General features: G+C 39.0%; 1 protein-coding gene across 1 annotated transcript in view; it reads right to left on the bottom strand.

The window, feature by feature from the left end:
* ddhd1b (DDHD domain containing 1b) overlaps positions 1 to 23,562 on the bottom strand; it is a 58,761-nt gene that overhangs the window by 4,264 nt on the left and 30,935 nt on the right. Inside the window, exons 8-11 of the mRNA XM_056765101.1 lie at positions 17,401 to 17,476; positions 17,167 to 17,316; positions 12,121 to 12,185; positions 534 to 712 (exon numbers count right to left, since the gene is read on the bottom strand). Of these exons, the coding sequence (XP_056621079.1) occupies positions 534 to 712; positions 12,121 to 12,185; positions 17,167 to 17,316; positions 17,401 to 17,476 (470 nt within the window). The remainder of the gene's footprint in view (positions 1 to 533; positions 713 to 12,120; positions 12,186 to 17,166; positions 17,317 to 17,400; positions 17,477 to 23,562) is intronic.

The following is a 23,562-nucleotide window of genomic DNA, read 5'->3' as shown; positions in this document are numbered from 1 at the left end:
TTACCTGTGTCTGGAATTAAATGGCTTGCAAACATCCACATTTCAGTATTCCACAAATTGCAGTGATTAATTCACATATTTATTCTTTCGGCAATCTTTTATAAGAAATCTTCAGTTTCTTGCTCAATCTACAATATATAGCACAACGTTTGTCCGTTATTAATAAAAAATAAAAAAAGAGTACAGGTAGCAGTAAACACTGCTCCATTCCGTCTTTCTGCCACTCAGTGGGCATGACTCACATACTCACACACTCATGTTACGTGCCCATACCCACTGTTGATGAGATAACTGCCTGGGATGTACCAGGTTTTATATTTTTGCACTCAAAACAGGCACTATAAACTGCAGATCTTCTTAAATTGCAGATCTTCTTAAATTGTATGTAAACAATACATTAAACAATATGTAATTCTAATTAATTCTACTTCTAAGTCACACACAGAAGACCCTGCAGATGTCTTTCTACTCAAGGCAGCCTGCACTGAAACAACTAATAATTTTAATGATAATTTTATCGATTTGTCTCTCACCCATGATGCTGGCCTTGCCCAGGCTAGTAATAGACTCGCCATAGTGTCTGCGGGGCTGTGGGGGGGAGGTGCAGGGGCTTGGGAGACTCTCAGTGTCGGACACAGATGAACTTTCCTTTGTCTGGTTCAGTAGAGTGGGACGGATCTGATTATACCGTGTGGGGCTGGTGGTGTTGTACCTACAAATCAATGGTTGCACAAATAAATACATAACATGTTCTCCCCACATTTTGCTCTGGCCCATTGGAGAATCAAGCTATGTCATGTGGAAATACATTTATCCGAGTAGAAAGTCAATAAAGAATTAATTCAATGAATGCATAAATGACTCTTGCAGTCTTATCCGGTTCTTCCATTCTTTCCCTGCCAGACTTTTTTGCCAGTCAGAGACAGCATTTTTAAACAATTTCACTAAAATGTGATGGCTCAAAGTACATTTTTTGTAATGAATATATGGTAAAATAATATATCAAATGAAAGAACAGAGTTTAAAAAAAGAAACTGTATTCTTCTATCTTCATTTTTAAATGTGGTTTGGTTTCTCAAAAAATGCATAATTTTGATTAAACAGATGATATAATTAGGTTTTTGGTCAAAGACCCCACCCATATTAGATAAAATTTATTATTAAAAAACAGATAAAATGTTTTCCCCTAAAACATATAAATATATAAATTCTTTCCAAAGATATGTAACAGCGCCACCTGCTGTACAACAGTAAAAACACAGATTGCAGTTATAACATCTCGGTTAGGACTGTAACCTCCGTTCCCTGCTAGAGGGAATGAGACGTTATGTTGAGAGACAGACTGGGGTTTGATCTCTGAGAGGAATTTTAAAATGCCAATGGGCTTGGCGAATGGCACACACATGCCAGTCCCCGCCCTGTGCATACGGGTATAAAAGTAAGATGGCGACGGCCATACACTCATCTTTTGGGCTGAGGAACCTGAGAGACATCTCCCGGTCGCTGCAGCGGGAAGGGGAAGCGTTGTGGCATGACGACACAACGTCTCGTTCCCTCCATCAGGGAACGGAAGTTACAGTCGTAACCGAGACGTTCCCCTTCAGTTGGTCTCTTTACGTTGTGTTGAGAGACAGACTGGGGACCTATCTTAACACACCACGGCGCTGAGCCGTATCATGACCTCGAGCGGAGCAACACTGACTAGACTAACGAGTCACAAGTGAACGCTACCGCGAGACTAGGGGTGATCCGATCAGGATTTTTGAAGCCGATCACCGATCCTCGATCACTGAAAGCTGTATCGGCCGATACCAATCACCGATTACAGGAGCTATTTGAAGCTTTCTCAGTACCAGAAGAGAAAGTCTCATGAATTAACAAAGAATATTAGTAAGTAACATATTTGGTAACACTTTCCTTGAAGCATGTATGTATAATGCATTTTAAAGAGTTATTAAAGGGTAAAATGCATTATTAATATTCGTAATGTGTGTTGTAATGCATTATTTGTAGTTGTAAAGAATTAAAACCAATTTAGAATGTGTAGTGTAACAATGAATTGCTTAGTATTATAATGTATTTACTGTAATAACAATTATCTATAAGACATTACAATGCATTAAAATGTGCATTACAATGCTTTAAAACTACTTTTATAATGCATTAAACATACATTTTTCAATTAAAGTGTTACCACATTTTTTCATAAAACATAGCAGCCTGTGACATGAGTCCCAGAAACCCTTTGTCTTCCACAATATAAATTAGCTGTGATCAAAGCTAATTTATTACATTATTTTATCTGATAATCTGATATTTCTTTATGCTTCTTACTGTCCTTGCAGTAGGGTTGATGCTTTTAAAAATGTCTCTGTTACTGACAGCTGAGGAGAGGTTGTGCTAGACTTAGACTTTTCATTTATTATTCAATGTTTCTGTTGTCGGACATAAAATAATAATCTAATTACAAGCAAATGTTTAGTTCTTATGTCCATTCAGTAACAATGACAGGTGCCTGTAAAAAGTGTGTATGCGTGCACGGGACGCGGGGAGTGATGGATTCTCATGGTTCCACTATCATGTCATGTTTTATTCCTGTCTCGAGTGGAGCCATGGCATTGCCTGATGGTTTTGTGTGAGAAGGACATGGCTGTGTGTATATATTGGCTGACCTTGTTTCTTCTCATGTTTCGTCTGTGTTTCCGCTATCTCGTTTCCTCGTTAACTTTCCCTGAGTGTTTAATCCCTATCACCTGGTCCCTATTAAATATCCTTTGTCGGTTTCCCCTATAAATAGTCCTCATGTTTCATTGTCCTTTGCTTGTTCGCTTTGTATGGTGCCTCAGTCTTGTCCTGCCTCACCTGTATACGGTATTTGGACTTTGCCTTGTCTGTTTAGTGTGACGTTGTGTCAAGCATTGTTTTAGTTGTCTATATAATATTATTTAGCCCTGTTCTTGTTTCCCCCTCGTGGGTGTTTGTTTTGATCCTGTTTTTGTCTGTAAATAAATCTGTTAAACCCCTTCACCCATACTAGCCTGCACTTGGGTTCTGCTCCTTGTAAATTGATGACATGGATGCATATGCACCTCGAGTCTCTGTTGACCACATGCGTGTTTAGCAAAACTGAGCAGGCATTTGAGAGGAAGCTAATGAATAGGACACACACGTCCCTTCGCGAAGGCCTACCTCCTTCCGCTCATAATCACATTCAGTCCATTCACGATCACGTTCTAATGACACGAAATGATAAATAAGGGAATTACAAATCGCCTTTATTGTAGTCCGTAAAAATAACAGATTGCCTTTAGATTTTTGCATCACTGGTAGAAAAAATGAATTTTCGGTTGACGTGATCTCTGCAGCTGAGTGGCACTCGAGCTGCTGAACTGCCCGCTCACTCTGCGCTATCTAGCTTTGAAAACTACTCGCACTCCTTTACGTGACTAACTCAAATGTCTAAAGAGGTTGCTGGTGTGAAAATGTTTTGAGTGCTTTCCGCATCGTGGAATTCTCATAGTACACACGTTTCAGATTGATAATGCATTGTCTAATTCACACACCTTGTAGAATTGCCAGACCGGTGAAGCCATTTTCATAGCGCGTAAAATAAATGTCTCGCCAATTTGCGTCATCTGATCAGCTTTTCTGGATGATTCAGCATACTTCCCAAAGTGATTATCGGCCGATTATGATCGGCGACCGATCAATCGGAGCACCTCTATGCGAGACGAAACCTTCCAGTGGGATCAGTACTTGGTAACTTACTGAGAGGCTAGTACCGGCGGCCGTCTCTATTAGCGAGACGCCGCCTGGGGCCTTAAGGAACACTGGGGAAACACTGTTCTCTGCGTTGAAGAATGTGCTACGGAGGCCACATCCTACCACAAGGGGAGGTTACATGTGGAGACAGCAACATGGTCTCAACGGTGGGGAGAACAAAATGCCTAAAATGCGCCAGCCCGAGTAGGGGGGACAGAACCCAGGTGGAGTTACCCACCGAGGGGAGGACAAAGGTTCGCCTACAGGGGAACCAAGAGTGAGAAAATAAGCATACATATGGGGCAACAGTCCGAATATAGGGGTCCACCTGAACAGGGGGATTCTACTAGTACTAGACTTGGTCCCAACAGACCGCTCCGCACGGTCTGTTACCACAGTTACCAATGCTTAGTGATGGATGGAATACCTGTACTTTGCCTGACGTTTCAACTTCACTCTCTTGGAGGGGTGGTGCGCTGCGTCCTGAAGTCCTTCAGTGAAGGTAAACCGTCAGCGTTTTTGGTGGATGTCACTGGCCGCTGATGTCAGACAGTTTGTGTTGGCCTGATCCACGTGCACGCAATGAAAGCAGATCAATCTAATGAAAACTAAGCTTCAGACGTCATTGATAGTGTGGTTATGGCTAAACAAATCAAGATCCGGTACAGTCCTTCAGTTCCGATGGGCAGAGTAACCAGGCAACAAGCGGATTCACATGCAGTTATAGAGTTAATACAAAACAAAGTACAACAAAATAAAAGAACAAAGAAACAAGAAGCAAAATAATTCAGAAACATAAATAAACCAAAGCACAGAAACACAAAACAAGTGAAACATAAGGGCATATATAGACAGAACCAAACACGGTAACACCTGGGAGCAAATCAATAGGGATAAACATCAAGACTACAATGGACTACATAGGAAACAGGAAGTGACAAAATAACTTAAAAACTTATAGTCTACATCAGACAGGGGAAAACACAGACCAGATCCTGACAGCACCACTGAAATTTTTAGTTCCCTTTCTGTTGGTCTCTCGACGTTGTGTCGAACCGACAGATGGGGTTTGCCCTTGAGAACCTATCAACTTCGACTATCTTAGTTAAGGCCAATGAAATTGGCGAATTAAATTTGCATGCCGGACTCCGCCCCCGGATATCAGAGACTTCAAATTCCAAGGCGAATTACTGCTGGATTCTTACGACGTGATGCAGCGGACTGTCCCTTCCTGCGGCCACTTCCCCTGGATATCTCAGTAGCTTCAGAAGTGTTCGAATTTTTTCTCTAAAAGAGCAAATTTCTCCAGCGTGGCATTTCCCACTGTTCTCATGGGTGCAATACACTGATATGAGGTGAGCGTTAAATCTGTCAGCCACTGGCTCGCGGACAGTTCGCACCTCGTCTCGTCAGGCTGTTCCCAAGAGACGGTCCGACAGTCTTGTTCCTCAACCACGGAACGGAAATGGTGCGTGATGATGTGATGTCCCTTGCAGCATCGAGGGATGACTTACTGGCATCTGACTCCAACGATTCCTTGCAGCTCCCTCCCCTAGGGGATTGAGCTGAGGAAGAAGCGGATGTCGGAATGTTAGCCATGCTTTCCCGCGCCCCGCGAGCATTTGGTTGAAGTGCACCGCACAGCCACCACCAGTGCTCGCGGCCTGATACATGGTGCCTCGGGGTTGAGCGCGACTCCAAGCCGCGCCCGCCCCCAGTGATGTTTTTTTCGCTGAAGTGCATATGGAACTCAGTAAAACCTGGATCAACCCCCTATTTCGGTGTGTTCACGTCAAACTAGTTCGGTCACCCTTTCTTTCCTCGATGGTGGGGCAGCTAGAGGATACGTCCATATCCCCCAGGTGGAACATGCAGTCTCGGTGCACCACAGACGGCTGCCACCTGGGGGGCTCGACCTAGACACCCGTCCAAATCGTGTAGGTTTTCGGCATCTCTGATGTTGAGAGCTTACACTGCTGAGGGGCAAGCTGCCCCCTCTCTCCACGCTTTGGCCATCCTGCAGGTCCAGGCCAAGGCGTTGATAGAGCTCCACGAGGGTAAGATCGACCCAGCGCTCATGCAGGAACTCCCCACCATACAGGCCCTGGGTCAGACGATGTCCACACTCATGGTCCAAAAGAGACACCTCTGGCGGAACCTTGTAAAGATGAGTGACGTCGAGAAGGCTGTTTGGTGATAAAGGAATTATGGCCAGAATGTTGAAAAGTGGACTCTGTAATGCGTTGCCATTTAGAGGAAGTGTACTTACCCAGTGGCCTTACCACACCGTGAGGACCGAAGTAAGACGCGTCCCACCTTCTCAAAAAGCTCTGGGACCCCCTACCTACCTATCCACTGGAAGATTACAATTTCACGAAAGCCCTCACAATTTGCTAGAGATTGTGATATGGCACAGCGTTGTGGCGTCTTCAGTAGGAACCCCATCTGTCGGTTCGACACAACGTCGAGAGGCCGACAGAAAGGGAACGTCTTGGTTACGGATGTAACCTCAGTTCCCTGATGGAGGGAACGAAGCGTTGTGTCCATCTTGCCACAAACACGTGCCGACCGCTGCAGCAGTCGTGATAGGCTCTCAGGCTCCTCAGAACTAAAGGTGAATGAATGCAGCACGCCGTCTCCCTTTTATACCCGGAAATCTGGGGGCAGAGTCCGGCATGCAAATTTCATTCGCCAATTTCATTGGCCTTTTCTAACTTAGTCGAAGTTGATAGGTTCTCAAGGGCGAACCCCATCTGTCGGTTCGACACAACATCTCGTTTCCTCCATCAGGGAACTGAGGTTCCATCCATAACAAATACTTTTTTATACAAACTACGAAGCCTCTGGGTCCAACATCACATCACTATTTCTTTGATACAGATTTTTTCACTTTGTTTATATCTTTTGTAGGTTTTGCCAGAATTTTACCTTATTTTTTGCCTGCATGGTTTGGAGCGTATGCAATGGAATAAACACTAATGAATCTGTAACACTGATTCCCCATCCCTTTTTTTACTTAATACTGCTGGTACATTCCTAAAGTACCCATTAGATGTTCTTTGAGATGGAATCTGAAAGGTCTTTCTTTTCAAAAGGATCACTCAGGGTCCAGAGGGTACAGAATTAACATAGGGACAGAATGACTCTGGAACGTGATTTTAAATGGACAGAGTCAATACACTCAATACATACAACTGTCAAGTTTGATTGAGGAGTTCCAATGCTGGTGTGTTAGTGCCTTTACCACATATGAACTGAACTACAAAAGCTATTAGTAAGATGCTAGTTATATTCGCTTTAATGTGGTGCTACGCCGACAGACCGGCAGAAGACATCAAAATACAGTTAGAGCAGAGCAGTGCTTTTGAATCATTCTGCAGTACTCTGATGTCATAAGCCGTTGTTTCAAGAAGTTGAACACACCCAATGCAAAGCCACAAGACATTTACTTGTGAGAATTATTCAGTAGTATAGAAACATGATTTTTTTATTATTATTATAAATAATAAAATCTAATTTCATGGAAGCCTGATGTAAACCAGTTGTTTATAAGTAATGCAAGTAATTTTCTTGAGCCCCAAATGTATGCACTGTTTTGTATTTGTTTTTGAGTGGTCTTTGGACTGAAGTCAAGTTGTTGTGTTGTTTTATAATATAAAAAAGTAGCTTTGACAATAGCTCTTTTCCAAAAATTAATTAATCAAAGCTGTAAAAATTGTTCTTTGGTCGGGTATAGCATCAGCCTTGTCAGGCTTGTGTCATCTGCTGCAGCTGCATAAGTGTAGTTTGAGTTCACTTTCGTTTCATTATCTCCTGGGCCTCTGGCCCCAATCGTTCAAACGCTCCGTCACAAAACGATGTTGGTACATATCCTCACACTTTTTTAAGTGGGTATACGAAAATCCTTTTCTAGTAAGTATACGCCATTGGTCTACACCACTGGTGTCGATGTTAGAAATGCTTCAAAATGTACAGAAAGCAATTCACAAATGCGAAGAAATCCTTCCCCAAATGTATGCCATTCAAATATATTTGTAAGTATTTTTTACTTGCAAATCTCATTTTATTTATTGGGAATTCCTTTTTGTGGAATATTTAACATATATTTATAGTTCACTTTTTGTGCATTTGTGAATAGAATTTTCTAATGAAACTGTACATGTGTGGATCAAAGTATTTATTCAGAAATATATAACAATTCTGACCTCAAGTTGCTATATCCGTCAATATCCGATCTATCCTTTTTGGCCAGTATCAGATCTATTAAAATCCTAAATTTGGCCCATCCTTATTCAAAATCTGCATGAACCTTTATATTTTAATAACATATTTAGAGAACATTGTTAACCAAACAACTCTGGGCCTCACTGACCTTCAATGTATGGACACAAAAACATTTCTCAAAATATATTATTTTGTGTTCCCAGAAGAAGTCATATACAGGTTTTTAAAGATCAGAGTGAATGAATAATGACAAGATTTTTGGGTGAACTATTCCTATAAAAAGTAGTCAAAAAACAATAGCTCTTTTCACACCTCCAATCTTGAATGGCAAATTACAGTGAGAAGATCATGTGTGAACAAAAATACCACTTAATCAATAGTGGTATTTTCCTGTATGAAAATACCTTGGCTCTGTCATGACATCCATTGGCTCTGTCATTAGGAAATTATGGCTTTTCGGATACGGATGATACACAACTCTACCTGTCTTTTTGCCCAGATGATCCGACTGTTTCTGCACGCATCTCAGCCTGCCTAGCAGACATCTCGCTCTGGATGAACGGCCATCACCTACAGCTGAACCTTTCAAAAACAGAACTGCTTGTAATCCCGGCTAATAAAAAGACTTATCACAACCTTTCCATTCAACTGGGCTCATCAACGATCACACCTTCCAGAAAGGCACGAAACCTAGGAGTGGTGATCGATGATCAGCTCAACTTCACTGATCAAGTTGCCAGCACCGCCCGGTCCTGTAGATTCATGCTCTACAATATCAGGAAAATTAGACCCTTCCTATCAGAGCATGCTACGCAAGTCCTAGTGCAGGCTCTAGTCCTGTCCAGACTGGACTACTGCAATGCGCTACTGGGTGGACTTCCAGCTTGCACAACCAAACCTCTACAGATGATCCAGAATGCTGCAGCAAGAGTTATCTTTAATGAACCGAAGAGAGCACACGTCACTCCTCTACTCATTAAGTTACATTGGCTCCCTATAGTCGCTCGCATCAAATTCAAGACTCTGCTCCTGGCCTACAAGACCACTACTGGTTCGGCACCACCTTATCTTCGCTCCCTAATACAGACATATGTACCCGCCAGATCCCTACGCTCTGCAAACGAACGCTGTCTTGTGGTGCCATCCCATAAAGGTAAAAAATCTCTCTCGCGCACCTTCTCCGGATCTGTTCCACCTATGTGGAATGATCTGCCCGCTGCTACAAGATCTTCAGATTCTGTAGCCATCTTTAAGAAACACCTGAAAACACATCTCTTCCGCCAACATCTTACTGATCTGTTCTGACTCTATTTTCTTCTCTACCCATTATAAAAAAAATAAAATAAAAAAAAGTATGAATGAATGATTCTGTATACTGTGTTAGGCTATATGAGACCAGTCTTCTTTTTGATTGCACTTATGCTTTTGTTGTACTTGTGCTGTCCCAATTGCTTCCATTACCTACCCCACTTGTAAGTCGCTTTGTATAAAGCGTCTGCTAAATGATTAAATGTAAATTTAAATGTATGAGGAGCTGTAACATCACCAGCTAATATTATGAATAACAGAGAACATGGGTACCAGTATGAGAATGTATGATGTTTATGAAGTATTGCTGGTAATGGTTGTAAAAAAGTTACATTATGACATTAGCCATCTAACACAATGTTGTCGGGCCAAGAAAGCACCATGAATGTAAAAGTGTGCCACAAAAATAAAAAGCTTCAACAAAAATACAGCCTGTGTTGTTACAGATACGGAGCGATCCCTGACATGTTTTCAAACACAACACCGGAAGCAGTCGAGATGTTTTATCGGAAACTTCCACTTAAATGCATAGTGAAGTGCTATGGAACACACAGCATTATTTAATGTGTTGACATCATTTTAAATGAAAAAGATTTAAATGAAAAAGAGAGACAGCATGATACATATCCAGTAACTTCTCCCCTTTGAAAAATAACCAACAGCGTTAGGTTTAAGGCACCACCTGTCAAAGCTGCATTTATAGGGTCAAAATAGGGTCACCCGACCAGCAGAATGCGAGTCGCCGCTTTACAGCGCCCATCTCCTATGCCGGAACGTTCTCCGGTTTAAAATTTGAAGCCCGCTCGTCATGGTTGCGAGTAAGCCTGGAATGGTAGCAAACTGGGTTTTACTCTGGAAAGCTTTTAGAAATGAAGACATTTGGACTCGCTCATGAAGGCAGTTTGTGTCAGGAATGTGGTACCGTGACCAGAGGAATTTTCCATTTCTTCAAATGCGGTAACTGTCATTTTCTAACTATACCTGCATTTTGTTGAAAAAAAATATTCATATTAGATTAAGTGGATTCTGTAAAACCGATTTGGTTTATGATGTATAGTGACCATAGACTGTATAAAAGAGACAATGACTAATATATTTTAAAGCACCCATTCCTCGCGATAGCATTTTTCAACCTTAAGTTACTGTTTAATGTTGCTGTTAGAGCATAAATAATATCTGCAAAATGATAAAGCTCAAAGTTCAGTGCCAAACGAGATATTGTCTTTAACAGAATTCGGTTTTCAAGGACTACAGAGAACAGCTGGAATCGGACTACAGCCTTCTACTTCCCTGGTATATGATGTCTCTATTCCGAGTGTTTTTAATAACCTCCGCCCAAAGGAATACGGCAAAAAATGGGCGAGGTCTTCCTTAGAGAAGTGGAAGAGCCGCTGGAGTAGTCTTCGGATATCAGAGATCGTACACATTTAACTGAGCTACGCGCTAAACTACTTTGACTTTCATCACAGTCCTACAGCTGGTAATAAGAATTCACCTACACACATTCTAAGAAAACCAACGGACAAATAACTGCTTTTATGACTTTAACATCGGCTGTGAAGATCTGTTCTGTATAATACACTGATATTGTGTGTGTGTGTGCGCATACCTCTAAAACACTTCTATGAAACGTTCTTTGAGGTCCGGCTTGCAAACGTCTCCTGGTCAATTTGCTTGTTTAATTATCCAACTCGGGTGCAATACAAAAGGCAAAACTAACGCTTCTGTTATTACTGTCAATTAATATAACTGGTCTGACCCCATCCTGTCCGGTGTCATTCCCGTCGCCATAGTAGGGAAAAAATGTGCGATCTCTAACAAAGATTGACGTTTACACATGCAATAGTAGAAAACTGTTACACTTCAATCGATCTGCATGATTTTAACTGATAAAGTGAACTTTACGCCATTGTTAATGTTTATTGCTCAAAGCCAAATTTTATGAATACACGTGCACAGAGAGGGGGACCATCCAATCACAACAGCCTGAGAAGCAGAAGCTCGCTGATATGGTATGGGTGCTTCACACACACTCTAAGGGGGAACCAATCACAACAGACCGGGTCAGCTTTCCCAATCAGAGCGTTTCGGAAGCAGGGACTTTATATAGACCGGAAGAAATCCAGTCATTTAGTGAGAAGAGGGACAGCGGTGAACAAAAATTTGTAAAATATAAAAGTTTTTTTTATCAGAAACATGAACATCCATTGTTAAACAACCATAAAACCTAATCAAAGCCTCAAAAACGGCAAGATAGGGTTTTCTGGATATGGAATCAGATCACTTTCTCTCGTGCCCCTCCCACTCCCTCACTCTTCTTAAAGCGTTCAAACCCATTTTAATAGCATTTTTCAAAAACGACAGTAAGGAAGAATGTAGCTGAAAGGGTGTAAGTTTCATGACGCTTTAATATGTAGCCCCCCCCCCTTTTCAAGGGAGCAAACTAATTAGACAGTCAAATTAAAAGTTGTTTTCAAAATAAAGCTGAGACTGTGAATTTTAAGCCACTATTGATTGTATAATTGTAACTTGAATATTTTTGTTAACAGCTAAAATAGGAAAATTTGTGGTGTGTTTCCAAATATATATGGACCTAGCTGAATAACAAGGGTAAAACAAATCAAATTAAAAGAAATAAGTAATAGTAAAATTATAATTTTACCAGTTTAAGACCGTGTGATCAGCACATTTGTGAATTGAATAGTCATTATGGTAGCTTTACTGTACTTTACTAGGTTTTTTTAATAATAACCAATCGGGTTGTTTATGAGAACACAAGTTAAACAATGTTTCAAATCTTCTTGGTTTTCCTCACATTGTACTCACCAGTGGATCTGGACAGGTGCTATATTACTATAATGCTTTAAAATGAGGGGCTCCAGTCTGTATGCCTGTAAGAAAACATTTAATTACTCAGTTTGTTGATGAAGCTCAGCTTACTTCTCTAACTACACACAAAACTGTAATTGAAATTGTATAGTAGTACATTGCTATGGTAGTACACGGTTCTTTAGACATGATACAAATCAAATTACGTTCATTATCACATCACTATCAACCAATATATTTGATTGTCTACTTGATATCAGTGGTGTAGTCAGTGGTGGCATTTCACCAAAATCTAGGGTTTAGATGAATTTCTTCTGGCCATACAACAACAAAGTAACAAAGTAACAGAACCATAAGTTATACCACCTCATATCTAAATAAAATGAGTACAAGAACTTACTAAACTGAAAGAATGCACAAACATGGACAGAGACAGATAACAAACCTTCCCTTATGCCGTTTAAAACGATCCAATCAGAAAAGCCACCAAATGTGTTCGCAGCGCCACTTCACATGAAGTTGAACACAAGTAATGACCAGCAGTGCTAAAAATATAAGTCGAAAATATTTTGATTATATTTAATGAGCACCATAATGCACATCTTGTTTCCACAGTTTTGTATGAATGCTAGGGAAACTGCCATACTCTGCCATACAAAAATACAGCCACTGGTGGTGTACTACATAGGGGTGTAACAATACATTGATACGGATCGATGCATCACTTAAATTTAGAGAAATTAACTTAAAATAAGTTACTTCTACGAAAAAAGTAAATCTAAATTCAAGGTTTTTTTCTCAACCCATTGGCAGTTTTTTTTAATTGTTTTAAACATAAACATTCCTAATTCTTATATTTTCTTTTATAAAATAAGACTAAATATCTTACGTCACTAGTCTTGTCAAGAAAATGTGTCTTTATTCAAGAAGTTTTAGATATTTTTACAAGAAAATAAGACTAATTAATTTTAATATTAATTAAATATAAAATATAATTTTAAATATTACTAATTAATCCATTTACTCTTCCCTTCTTCAGCCATTTGCTTATCAATCAGTACCCCCATCCCCAAAGGCACGGATGACGAGCTGGTGTAAGAGATGCATTTAATGCTACTGTATTGATGATGAAGGGGAAGGATTCAACAATGAATGATGATTTCGTATTCTCTGTATTAATTCTGTAATTGGCATGGAACATATACTGGACTAATAAATTGTAATGATTGAGATTGTTCTGCATTATTCTGAATCTATAAACAAATTCTTAAATTATAGAATACAAGAAGTGCCCGTTACATCCATGTTACCGCAAATCCCTGTTCAGATTAGTGACGGAATGTCTCAGAACTATGTACACTTAGAATAATATTACAATAATCACATTCTAAGTATGGCATAGCTATATAAAGCTGCCACTAGAGAAAGTAAGATTGGTTTGAACTTCGTCTTTTCTTCAGTTGCTGTGGTAAGTACATTTTTCTTTGCCATTTAGAAGAGTTGAAGGAAAGCTAAGATGCACCTTATTTACACATTTATAGTATGGTTCGGAATACCCACTGTTAGACCGAAGACCGTCAAATCGGGAGGGGCTCAATCATTTGATAAAACAACATTATCAGGGAAATGATAGCAGCAGTGTTAATGTGAAACAAATACATTTTTGTAATATATAATTGTTAAACAAAAACTTCAGTTGCTCCAGTTGTCTAGACAGTGGCGCAACTCTGGTTTGACAAGTGGGGGAACAAAACGAAGTGTTGGGTAATCAGTCCCTTCAGGATTTTGTGATCGCAGAATTGAACACATAATCAAACAAATAACGCAAAATTTACATTGACTTCCAAAATTGGGAGGGTATGTAACACTTACAATTTGCTAACATCTTCAATTGCCATCTATTTAAAAAAATATCCTCTGGTATCCTTTCCTTCGTTCCGCTGAAGGCGTTAGCCGTTGCACTTTTTTGTCTTAAGCTTGCAGGCTAGTAGCTAGTAGTCAAGTCAGCCTCAATGATGTGTGTGTCACGTTTTTAAACAACACTGTTTTCACAGGTGGTAGTTTCAAAGAAGAACCCTATTTGACAATCCAAGTAGTTTTTTTTAACTCTTTCGGTAAAACCCCCTCTCAATTTTTATCACAAAAAATGTATAATGCTGATGCAAAATTAAGCATTTTTGGAGAAAAAAAATCCTGTGGGGACTGGGTAATAGTAAGTTTAATGTCAGTTACAAAATAGCCTAAATTTGTTATATCGCATGTTTTCATTGTAAACGCTGGTTCATCAGGAGCAAAACTCCTGATGGGGATTCCTTACTGATTCAATCAAGCGAGTCAATGATGATTCAAACGCAGTTTCAACAAATCGGTGGAATAAATGACTCATTAAAAAATTACTGACGATTTAATTCACATTTCAATTCTATTTAAAATAATGTTTTTTATTAATATTAAATGTCTCTGCCTCTACTCTACTGAATTATGTTTTATTCCCAGTGAGAAGTATAATTATTAATAAAGGGAATAAAATCCTCACTTTTTTATTTCATATACATTTTATATACTGTATAAAAATTGTTACCACTTTATTTAATCATCTCGAGCATGATGCCAAATAACGAAAATATCTTTAACAAACACTATCTAAGCCAAAAATGTACAAAGATATGTTTTCAGTGGATTTTTAATTGCTTTGCTTGAAAAAGCATTGTTAAGCTGATTTGTATCGATGTGAATGTCGCAGGTTAAACGAGCAAAGTCAGATCGAGTGCCCTCTGCTTGAACATTTTTTAAAGAGTAATTATTACAATGTTGTTAAAATTGCCAAGTTGTAAAGCCGAAAGTGAACTAATAACAAAGTTATTGGCTTGGGAAAAAAGGAGAATCTGTCATTCTGATTTCAATTCCGGGTCGGATTTGCATTCCTCTGTGTAATGCCTGCCAACATTACATTTGCAACACTGCACGTGGTAAACCAATCATAGCAGACAAGACCATCTGATCAATCAGATCAGAGTACTCTGACAAAAAAGAGGGGATTACACTGCATCTGAATAAGCAATTTGCTTGTCCATACCGAACCTCGAAAAAGGGTCGGGACCTGACAATCTATCCCAAAACACAGCCAATCAGAACAGTTTTTCTCAAAGATACCTTTTATAGTGTCACAGCGCAGCGTCACGTTTGGTAAGGACACTGTGTTAGACAGATGATTCGCCAAACGAATCATTTGAGAGCCAGTCAAGAAGTAAGGAAATAATAACAATTTACACTGTGTATGTACATCAACTTGTTGTTGGACACTCCATAAACCAAAGTAGGATCTTAAAATTCACAAATTATTTACTCTAAGTTTATGCGGAGTTAACAGAAACTGTCACGCAATAACCCTTGACTGACAGGACAACTGATTCTGTAGTTGCCTAGCAACATAATAAAACACAGCACACCACCCTTTTTTTGTAAAAACAAGGCAACCCGAAGCAGCAAAACAAGTGGTTATATTGAAGGTATATGCTAATATACTGTAGGTCCCTTAGGCCCGATTCACATTTTGCGTCTTTTCCACGCGCATATTCGTTATTTTAAATGTAGGCGGCAGACGCACGAAAATAGGTGGATGTCGCCGCATCGTGTTGAAAAAATCTGAACTTTTCAGAAAGGCGCAAGCACACCACAGTTCATGTGACAAGAACCAACCAGCCATTAAAGACGAGCTCAATGAAAATGGAGACACAGATGATCACATCATAACTACATCTTGTAGCTGAGTTATTGCATAGTAATTTCAGTGCATGTAATCCATATATCCTTTGTGTATACCTTCTTGTCTCAACTGCTATCGTGGCTCATGGTTGCTTATCGACGCCAGGAGAACGCAAAGTCCAGGCGCTTTGGAAAAAAAGGTTTTCTGCATGGTTTTAGATGCGATATGTGAATCGGGCCATAGAAGTCATTACTGTGGAAAAAGTAAGCATACGGCATATAGGTGCGTACGGCTCCAACTACACCACTGATTTATACCATAGTCATATTATGGTGTTGTGGACATATACCATGCACGCACGCACGCACACAAACACACACACACACACACATACAGGTGCTGGTCATATAATTAGAATATCATCAAAAAGTTTATTTATTTCACTTATTTAATTCCATTCAAAAAGTGAAACTTTGTATAATGTATACATTCATTCCACACAGACTAAAATATTTCAAGTGTTTATTTCTTTTAATTTTGAAGATTATAACTGACAACTAATGAAAAACCCAAATTCAGTATCTAGGAAAATTTGAATATTGTGAAAAGGTCAATTTTGAAGACACCTGGTGCCACACTCGAATCAGCTAATTAATTCAAAACACCAGTATCCTAATTATATGACCAGCACCTGTATATATAGTCAAACTAAAAAAACTACAAAAATCAAAATTATTCCCAAAAATATTCAGACACCAGATATAATTTTTGATATTTTTATGTAAGTATTTATGTAAGTGAGTATAGTAGAATACAATTCTTTATACAGTGGACTACCAAATAAATTGATAAACATTTGGAACCAAATTATTCAGACAGTTTGACCAGACCATGTTTTGCTTAAGTGTCTTTAATTGCTAATGTGACCTTTTTACACCAACAGACTGAAGAAAATTGGAAGTCAAGGGGGAGGATCTGTCTGATTATAAGCATTGTTCCAAATACCTTTCTCTGTGTTCATCAGAACAAAGAAATGTATGCATATTTGGAACAACTCGAAGGTGAGTAAATGATGACAGAATTAAAAATTTTGGGTGAAGTTTCCCTTTAAGCAATGAATAGTAGTTGATTTCCCTAAATTGGTATTATCTAAGTGTGTCCTTAAATTTAACAGCTATTCAACCTTATCCATTACATACCTTTCTATCAAAGCTATCTGACATAATCAAGATTAATTTTTCTGACATTTTTTCTAAACTAAACTGCAATAATGTGAGAAATGTTGGTGTCTGAATAAATTTAGTTTTGACAGATAGGCAGAAAGATATCACACTCACTACAGGATCTGTGGGATGGAAAATGTTGAAAAGCCGCTGACAGATGGATTTGGGTATAATGTGGTCCTGTGTTCCGTTGGATCCAGGACGGATACCTCGCAAAGCCAAGAACACCGCCAGAGGAGACCCCATACAGAAGAAGTTCTCCACCTATTAAATCCAAGCCCACAAATACCATTAAACCAGAAATATCCTCTTTCACCACAGTTAGGTTGTATAAAGTTAATAACATACCTTGAATTTCAGGTCTGGGGAGGTTTTTGATAATGAGCTTTGGAAATGCTGAACCTGATCTTCCAAATCCCTTAACCTGCAAATGAGACCATGAGAGATTAGATTTTTTTGAAAGATAAATTACATTAACAATTTTCTTAAATATTTGATCTTTATGGATCTTTATCATTTATTTCAATGTTAACGATCTGCAAAATTGTAAATCCATGATAAATAAATTGTATCTCAAAATAAAGAGTTGACTCTGAACCGCCTTAACGAGTCATTATATTTTAGATTCGTAGACCTGTAACTAAAGTCATTGAATTTGGTAACAAGGACGAAACTAACAAGGTAAACACATACCTTGACATAAGAGGTCTAAAGACACAAAGTAAGGTAAAAAATCGTGGAGTAATTTTAGAGTCTGGCCTTAGTTTCAGCAGTCATGTCAAGGCAATAAGCAAATCAGCGTACTAGCATCTCAGAAACATAACCTGAAATCAGTTGTTTGCCTCAAACCAAGATTTAAAGAAACTAGTTCATGCTTTCATCACCAGCAGGGTGGATTACTGTATTGGACACCATAACAGGTCTTCCCAAAAAGACCATGAGACAGCTGCAGCTCATTCAGAACGCAGAAATCTGAGCATATCACTCCAATCCTCAGGTCCTTACACTGTTTACCAGTTACTTTTAGAATCAACTTCAAAGTATTCTTACCTGTCAATTCATCACTCAATGGTCTAGGACCTAAATACATTTCAGATATACTTATTGAATAAAAACCAAACAGACTTCTCAGATCATCAGAATCAAGTCAGTTAGAGATAATAAGGGTTCACTCAAAACAAGGATAGTCAGCGTTCAGTCATTTTGCCATCCGTAGCTGGAATCTGCTTCCAGAAAACATGTAGATGTTCACCAACAGTACCTACTTTTAAATCCAGATTCAAAACACATCTGTTTAGCTGTGTATTTACAACCCGAGCACTGTGTTGGTCCTCATCAACTGCATTTCTATTTCTAATTTCTTTTTTTTTTGTTCTTCTTTTTATACATCCACTCCACATGTTTTATCAATTTTACTGCTGTTTTATTGTTTCTTAAAATCTAAAGTTGTATTTGTAATCTTAAATCATTAGCACTTTAAAGATACGTTTTATTTCTCTATGTCAATAATTTATGGAAAGCACCTTGAATTGCCCTAGTGTATGAAATGTACTATTAAATAAACTTGGCTTGCCTTGCAACATTCAGACATTTGCATAATCCCTGCCTGCCTGTGAAACACAAAAACTCTGTTTTTACATCCTATCGAGAAGACTTATTGTTTAATGTAGAGTGTCATGTTGGTTTTATAATACTTATATTCATGATAAAGGATGTGGATAGATTTTGTTTATAAACTGTAATGTTTCACAGTATTTCCACAAGGATTTTGTGGAACCGTGGTGTTGGATGGAGTCACATGCTAATTAACATATTCATGACCTTTCGATTCTACTCTTTGAACATTCTGTATTTTAATACAGCTGTTTGTCCATTAAAGCTGTTACCATTTACATATTTTCTGATTCTTTTGTCAAATTAGGAATGAATTGGATACACTGCATCACTGCTTTACTGTGCTGTGTTAACTGTTTAGCTGTGAGCCTGTGTCATTGTCTTTAAACCCAAATTAAAGCCATTTTTTAACCTTACAGTATCTATGTGTACTAATCTTCTTTTCTTTACCACCAAGGTGAGCAATGCACCTTACACTCGGCAGTTTTTCAAGACATTTAACTCTGTTCTTTGCCCCCCTCCTTCCCCGCCCACCTAATTTTTGACTATGGAGGACTTTGTTATATTTTGCACTGAGAAAACATCATACATCAGCAAACAATTCTCAGCACCTCAGACCTCGGTACACACTACCCTCACTTCAAACATTTTCGCCCCACTGACTGACACTGAAGTCACCAGACTTCTCTCCAGCCACCCCACCACCTGTCCCATTGACCCATCCCCCCCCCCCCCCTTGCTATATCCAACACACTCACACCTGCACTCACACACATCATCAACACCTCCATGCTCACCGGAACTTTCCATCCATAATCAAACAGGCCCAGGTCAGGGCCCTACTGAAGAAACCCACATTGGACCCCTCAACTACCGACAGTTACACACCTTTCTCTCTCCTCCCATTTAACACCTGCAAAAACACTTGAAAGGGCAGCTTTCAACCAGGTGTCTTCCTACCTATCTCAAAACTAACTACTGGATGACAAGTAGTCTGGCTTTAAAACAAACCACTCTACTGAGTCTGAACTGCTATCTGTCACAGAAGCACTGCAGCTAGCCAATTTTAATGTCAATACAATAGACAAAAGTCACATAGAAAAATTAATTTAATACATGAAATACGACGTCTTTCACTCAAACTATAAGCAAAACATTAATTAGCCAGCTAAATTGGCAAAACCCATTGGCTAGAGAAGTAGTCATTGATATTATTTCTGTGGAGGCAGTGTTCAACCTATCAATGTCATTGATAGGTGCGTTCCAGAACCTGGCGTACGCTGGGCCTGGTGTCAATAACAGATGAAATCTCAGTAACAAGGGCGTTTTCAGTTCTGACACTTACATGATGTTCGAGTGAAAACGATTCCCTCTTATTGGATTGGATTGGATTCAATTTATTGTCATTACACATGTACAAGTACAATGCAACGAAATGTATCAAGAAGGAAATACAGCATAACATGGGGAAGGTGGGGAGAAAAACAAGCACACAGTACACATAGACAAGTTTTGCAACATGGTAAGTAATCCAACTCCGGCAAACAGCCATCCGGTCCTGCAGCCATTACGGTGCTTAACACAGACCCGCTTGCCAAGCTGGCGGGTCAAAGCTACGGAGGTTTGGAATCAGTCAGAGTCTGTGTTTGTGTGTGTGTCTGTATGAGGGATAAGGTCCAAAAGTCTGTGTGTGTGTGTATGATGGGGGAGGGAACGCAAGAGCGTCTCGCCACAATCCCCTTCAGGCTTGTTTCTCCAGTATCTGCCTCGGCCAAGGCCAATCCTGGTACAGGGGGGCCGAAAAGATAAGATTGCAGTTGTTTAGTCTTGAAGCGAGTAAACCGCATTCCAATTCCACGGCTACTCTCTTTGTCTATTTTGGTCTCTAGCATCTCTGGTTGAAATTGTGATTTTAGTTCATGCCTCCTTTATCAACCATGAAAAAAAAGCACACCAGAGTAACTGAGCGCTACCATGTTTTATCTGAAAAACGTATTCCTGCGCTGCAAACATTTGTATCGGGTCCCGCGGATGCTGACCTCTAGTTGGGGACTCCAATCGGTCTTTGTCAGACACGTCGGTTTATTGTGTGTGAAGTCACCGAAGCGCCATTCTGGAGGTATCGCTACATTGAGAAGTGAACTGAAAGTATACCGAGTGGTACAGTTAAGACCAATTAGATCATCATACTAGAGAAAGAGAAGCAAACAAAGTACATACGATACCGAAATAATCTCACCAGTGAAGCTTTCGGCTGATTCTATGGTGTGTATAAGTATTACAACATGTTACACAACAAGAACGTAAGAACCATGTTCTCTCTGAAATGAACCGAAATTAAATGAAGATAGAACATCTCACCGTTGATACCTTACGAAAGGCGGCGATACCCATAATGCACTTAGATTCTCGCAAAGGGGGGGGGGACTCGAGTCACATGACTTGACTCTGGTCTGACTCGAGTCACATTTTCAGGAAATGACTTGATTTTTGATTTGAGAGCAAGTGACTTGAGACTTGATTTATAGTAGAAGACTTAACAATGACTTGAACTTCTAATAAAGTAAAATAAAGTAAAAAAAATTGCTTTAAAAATAATTATTGTGACTCAACAGCACTATAATCAGCGCCTGTGCCTTAAACACTGCACAACTCAAATCGCATCAAACATGGCAGACAACAGTCGATCTCCACAAATAGTCACTTTTGGCTATAAGGACTTTGAGCTGAACTGTGCCAAAAAAAAAGATTTGCCAGATGCCAGGTATGCAAAGCAAGAATATCTTACACGACAACCACAACGTCAATTTTCATCCAACATTTCAAGAACCACAAGTAAAGGTAAGAAAGTAATTTCTTTATAGTCAATGTAATAAAACAATTGTAATGAATTAATCGTTTCTGTTTGTCATGATTTGGCCTTGGTTGTTTTTCATTAGTATTAGAAATGTGATCATCAATCATCACTGATAGGCCTACGTCTCATCTCATATAGATATATAAGGATATTTGGCTATAACAGTGACGTAGCCCAAATTTTTATGTTGGGGGTCATCGTAAAATGAAGGGGCTTCTCATATTACATGTAGGCTAATGTCTATATTAAATGTGCACATTTTTAAGTGTTTGTGTTGACTGAGTGTGGAAGCTGAATAGCAGCTCACCTATACTGCATGACAGGCTTATGGACGCAGCGGTGGGATCACTTGCACTAAATAAACTCTTTAAAAACATTTTGGTGATACTGACAAGAATAATTTCAGCGTTCTAATCTGTTGAGTGTCTCAAAAAAAAAAAATTGTGCTGTAAAATAATGAAGCCAGTTTGAATAGAAAACAAATTTTCTCAAATTATGTACTACGTATGAAACGTGCATATTGCTCGTCAACCGCAGACATGATGTTTAAGCATCATAACTTCATCACTGGGCTATATTAACATACATTTTATTTATATTCAGCCGAAATGAAAAAGATCTGTTCATTTTGATTAACAAGATTCAAGATCAAAGTCAATAAAATGATCCGAGATTCCCATCACTAGATGTATATTCCCTACTGTGCCCTATAATGGAACGCAAAAGTATTACAGCATCATATATATGTAGCCTGTATAAATGCTTAAGTCTTACATTCTGTCAGATACAAGTATTTCCATTTCTGTGTCTATGCCAACATCGCCAGTTGGTCTTCATTTGGTCACCGTGACATTACTTTGTGACCACATTCTCAGGACGTCTTGGCAACGTTCCATTTCTTAGAATTTTTGATTATGTCTAAGAAATGTTCTAGCCACGTCCTCAAATAACGTTGTGAATTAATCCCATGAAGAACGTTGTAGCGACGTGATGTACTGGACCTCAGATAACAGGGACACTGGTCATTTGATTAATGACTCTGGTCATTTTTGCTAAACTACCAGAAACCTCCTAGCCACGTACTCAAATAACATCATGAATTAATCTCATGGAGAACTATTTATTTTGTTTCTCATCATCTAAAAGTTTAAAGGAAATTTTTTTTACCTCACTGCCTGATTTTACTATAGCGGTTTATTAGTATTATTTCTTAACTTTATACCTTACAAATGTGTGAGTAAACACATATTTTAGTGATTTACGATCCATTTGGCACGTTTAAATGATCGGACCCTGATGTTTTAGAGTGTGACTAATGAAGCTTTGATTGTGTTTCTAAAAACGGACGACCTGCTAAACGTATGTGCCAAGACAAGAATATAATGTTAAACCTAAACATAATGTTATTCTTTGTTTTTTTTATGTCTTGTAACATTACTACAGTATAAATAAAATATCTGATTGTGATGTACAGTGCTGTGTTGAGTTTTATAATCGTTATACTGTGGTTTATACATATTTGAATAGAGAATTAATCCAATTTTGCATAAAATTTAATCTTTAACGCACAGACTAAATCACAAAGTAATTTAATCCTCCATGTGAGAAAAAATGTGGGATGAAAATTGTTTAAATAAAAAATAAAATAAAAAGATTTACGTTTTAACAATGTGTCACGGTTCGCAAAAGGACTCAGATGCAGGTAAGTCAAAACCAGTTTATTTGCACAACGTTAACCAGATCAAACAATAAATCGACAGGGCACTCCTGACGGGAACAAAGTAGACACGGCCGGCAATAACCTCCGTGAGAGAGAAGACAGGCAGGGAAATCCAAACCGAAACACAGGTACTCCGTAAAATAAGACTCCGTGAGTGAATAATCCAAATGAAATCCAAATAAGGAACACGAGAACCAAAAGAGAGCCGTAAGGGAAAAATAAATCCAAACTGGCTCACAGGCTGCCTCGATCCTATGTAGGAATAGAAGAACTGGTAAACTCCAGGTACAAACAGTAAAACACGGTACAAACAATTTAC

Source organism: Triplophysa dalaica, chromosome 13 (assembly GCF_015846415.1).
Source record: "Triplophysa dalaica isolate WHDGS20190420 chromosome 13, ASM1584641v1, whole genome shotgun sequence".
NCBI classification, from domain to species: domain Eukaryota; kingdom Metazoa; phylum Chordata; class Actinopteri; order Cypriniformes; family Nemacheilidae; genus Triplophysa; species Triplophysa dalaica.
The sequence above is the reverse complement of the archived record's forward strand: the minus strand, read 5'-3'. Positions and strand labels throughout refer to the sequence as shown.